Source organism: Mastomys coucha, unplaced genomic scaffold (genome assembly GCF_008632895.1).
Source record: "Mastomys coucha isolate ucsf_1 unplaced genomic scaffold, UCSF_Mcou_1 pScaffold22, whole genome shotgun sequence".
Lineage (NCBI taxonomy): Eukaryota > Metazoa > Chordata > Mammalia > Rodentia > Muridae > Mastomys > Mastomys coucha.
Window position 1 is genome coordinate 129,127,663 of NW_022196905.1, and position 2,539 is coordinate 129,130,201.

Here is a 2,539-nt window from a genome sequence, read left to right on the forward strand (position 1 = left end):
GCTGTCCTCAAACACAAGTGATCTCTTGATTCTGCTTCCTTAGTGCAAGGAATAAATGTGTACACCACCACATTTGATTGTATTCTTTAAAATTGATACTCCTTATGTGACTGACAACGTTTAAGAACACAATTTTGTGAACCGAAGGGTTGGCTCCATGATTAAGAGCACATATTGCTCTGGTAAAACACCCACATTGAGTTTCCAGCACCCACCTGTACCTCCAGTTCCTGGATCAGACACTTGGGGGCACTGCACTTATGTACACATACTCAAGCAGGCACATATGTATGATTAAAAATAAAATAGATCTTTATTAAAAATATAAGTCAAGCTGGGCAATGGTGGTGCATGCCTTTAATCCTAATACTTGACAGGCAGAGGCAGCTGGATTTCTGAGTTTGAGGCCAGCCTGGTCTACAGAGTGAGTGCCAGGGCTGTACAGAGAAACTCTGACTCAAAAAACCAAAAAAAAAAAAAAAAAAGTCAGATATGGTATTGCATGGAGGCAAAGGTAAGTGGTTCTTTATGATTTGGAGGCCAGCTTAGTCTATATAGCGAGTTCTAAGCCAGCCAGTGTTGCCTAGTGAGACCCTATATTACAAAATTGTTTTTAATATTTTTTTCCTCTTCTTTTGAGACGGTATTACTACGTAGCCTTGGCTGGTCAGGAACTTGATATGTTGACCAGCTCTGCTGCTAACTCAGTTTTAACTGCCTCTGCTTCTCAAGTGTTGGAAGTAAAGACTTGTACTACCACTTCCAGTTACAAAGTTTATTTTCGATGTGTTTGTGTATGTGCACACATGTTCTTGTCCTGGAAACTGGAGGTACTGGATCCCACTGGAATTGGGTTAACTGGAGATTTTGAGTCTTCTGACATAGGTGCTGGGAACTGAATTCTGGGTCTCTGCAAGAGCTGTACACATTTTTAACTGCTGAGCCATCTCTGCAGCTTCATAAAGAATATAATTTTGATAATGATTTAGTGCCTGTCTCTTCATCCGTAAAATAACAGAGGTTTAATGGACATGGAAGAATGTAAAGCTTAATGCTTGACCTCAACCAGAAAGTCAGGAAAGCTTGCGTCTTCTCAGACTGTCTCTGCTTTTCTTGCTTGTTTTATTTCCAGTACTGGGCGAGTGAATGGATTCCTTGGAGCAGATGGAATTTCAGTGTTCTGGATCCTTTCATTGGGGAAGTGGAAGGAGTTAGGTACTGTTAGATACCTAGTTACCATGGAAGGCAACTTGTGAAACAATTCTGGATGTTAGGGAACTTGTGGGCCGACTTCTTTATTGGTCTTGTTCTCTTCTCAGTCTCAATTTTAAACCTTTCCTCCAGGTCATTTCCTTAGAGAAACTGAAGGATTTTGGCGAATGCGTCATTGCCCTTCAAGCCAGTGTCATAAAGAAATTTCTGCAAGGATTCATGGCTCCTAAGCAGAAGAAACGGAAACTCCAAAGTGAAGACTCCACGAAGTCCGAGGAAGTAGATGAAGAGAAAAAAATGGTAGAGGAAGCAAAGGTATTGAGTTGCTGAGTCTAAGCACTGGGTTCTTTGTTTTATTTTTTAACTTTTATTGCATTATGATGAGAAAAGTTACATGATTTCAAATAATATTATGACAATAGAAATAAGTATTATAAAAGTTGTTTGATATAAAACAACAATCAATTTAACAGTCTTATGTAGACATTTGTCTACAGCAATCGTGAAAATACATTTTTCTCAATATAAATTTTAAATAACTCCAAACATATTAGCTGTATACTTCAAAATAATATATCACTACTAGTATTTTCTTAAATGAACATAAATATATAAACTTTTTGTTTGTTGGTTTTGTATTTAGTAGAGTTTAAAACCTTGGCTCTTACTGTGGTACAAGCTCAGAATAAGAACAATTTTTAGATATTGGATTTCATTGTAATAAGGCTGTACTTCAGTGACCCTCACATCACCAAAGGATTTTACTTCCATCGTAGCTAAGCTGAGAGTTGACAGTTCTGCTGCACCAAGAAATGAATTGTAGGCACGATTTTTGGATACAGACTTCCTGCTATGGTCAAAACTATTTGACTTGAGTGAGTGACTTCATTCTCAGCCCACAGAGAACAGGTTACATTCATTTAAGAAATGGTGTATGTATTGGGGTGGTCTGTCCATAAAGTCATTCACCAACTGTTTCCATGAACAATGGTTCTGCTTGGAGGGTGGCACAGACATTAGGTGTGGGTAAGAATCTGGTTCATTAGCTGTGATAATTTGGAAAAGCATTCATCTCAGAGAAAGGGTAACTTATAAAGTCCCCTTCTTCAAACTTGATACAAGAGTTACAAACGTCATGCAAAGCATTCAGTCTCACTTTTGTTCTCTTACAAGCAACTTCCCTAGTTAATCGTCTATGTTTCTTTTGGGTATATAAATATTTTTGAAATATAAGCTGTTCTAAAAGCCATGGTATAGTATAAAGATATGAAATAAACAATACTACTAATAGAGAGGCTGAGATAGGAGAAGCAAGATTTCAAGACCC

General features: G+C 37.8%; 1 protein-coding gene across 1 annotated transcript in view; it reads left to right on the forward strand.

The window, feature by feature from the left end:
- Positions 1 to 2,539, forward strand: part of Baz1b (bromodomain adjacent to zinc finger domain 1B) — a 63,825-nt gene that overhangs the window by 45,076 nt on the left and 16,210 nt on the right. Inside the window, exon 13 of the mRNA XM_031338197.1 lies at positions 1,345 to 1,527. Coding sequence (XP_031194057.1) covers positions 1,345 to 1,527 — 183 coding nt within the window. The remainder of the gene's footprint in view (positions 1 to 1,344; positions 1,528 to 2,539) is intronic.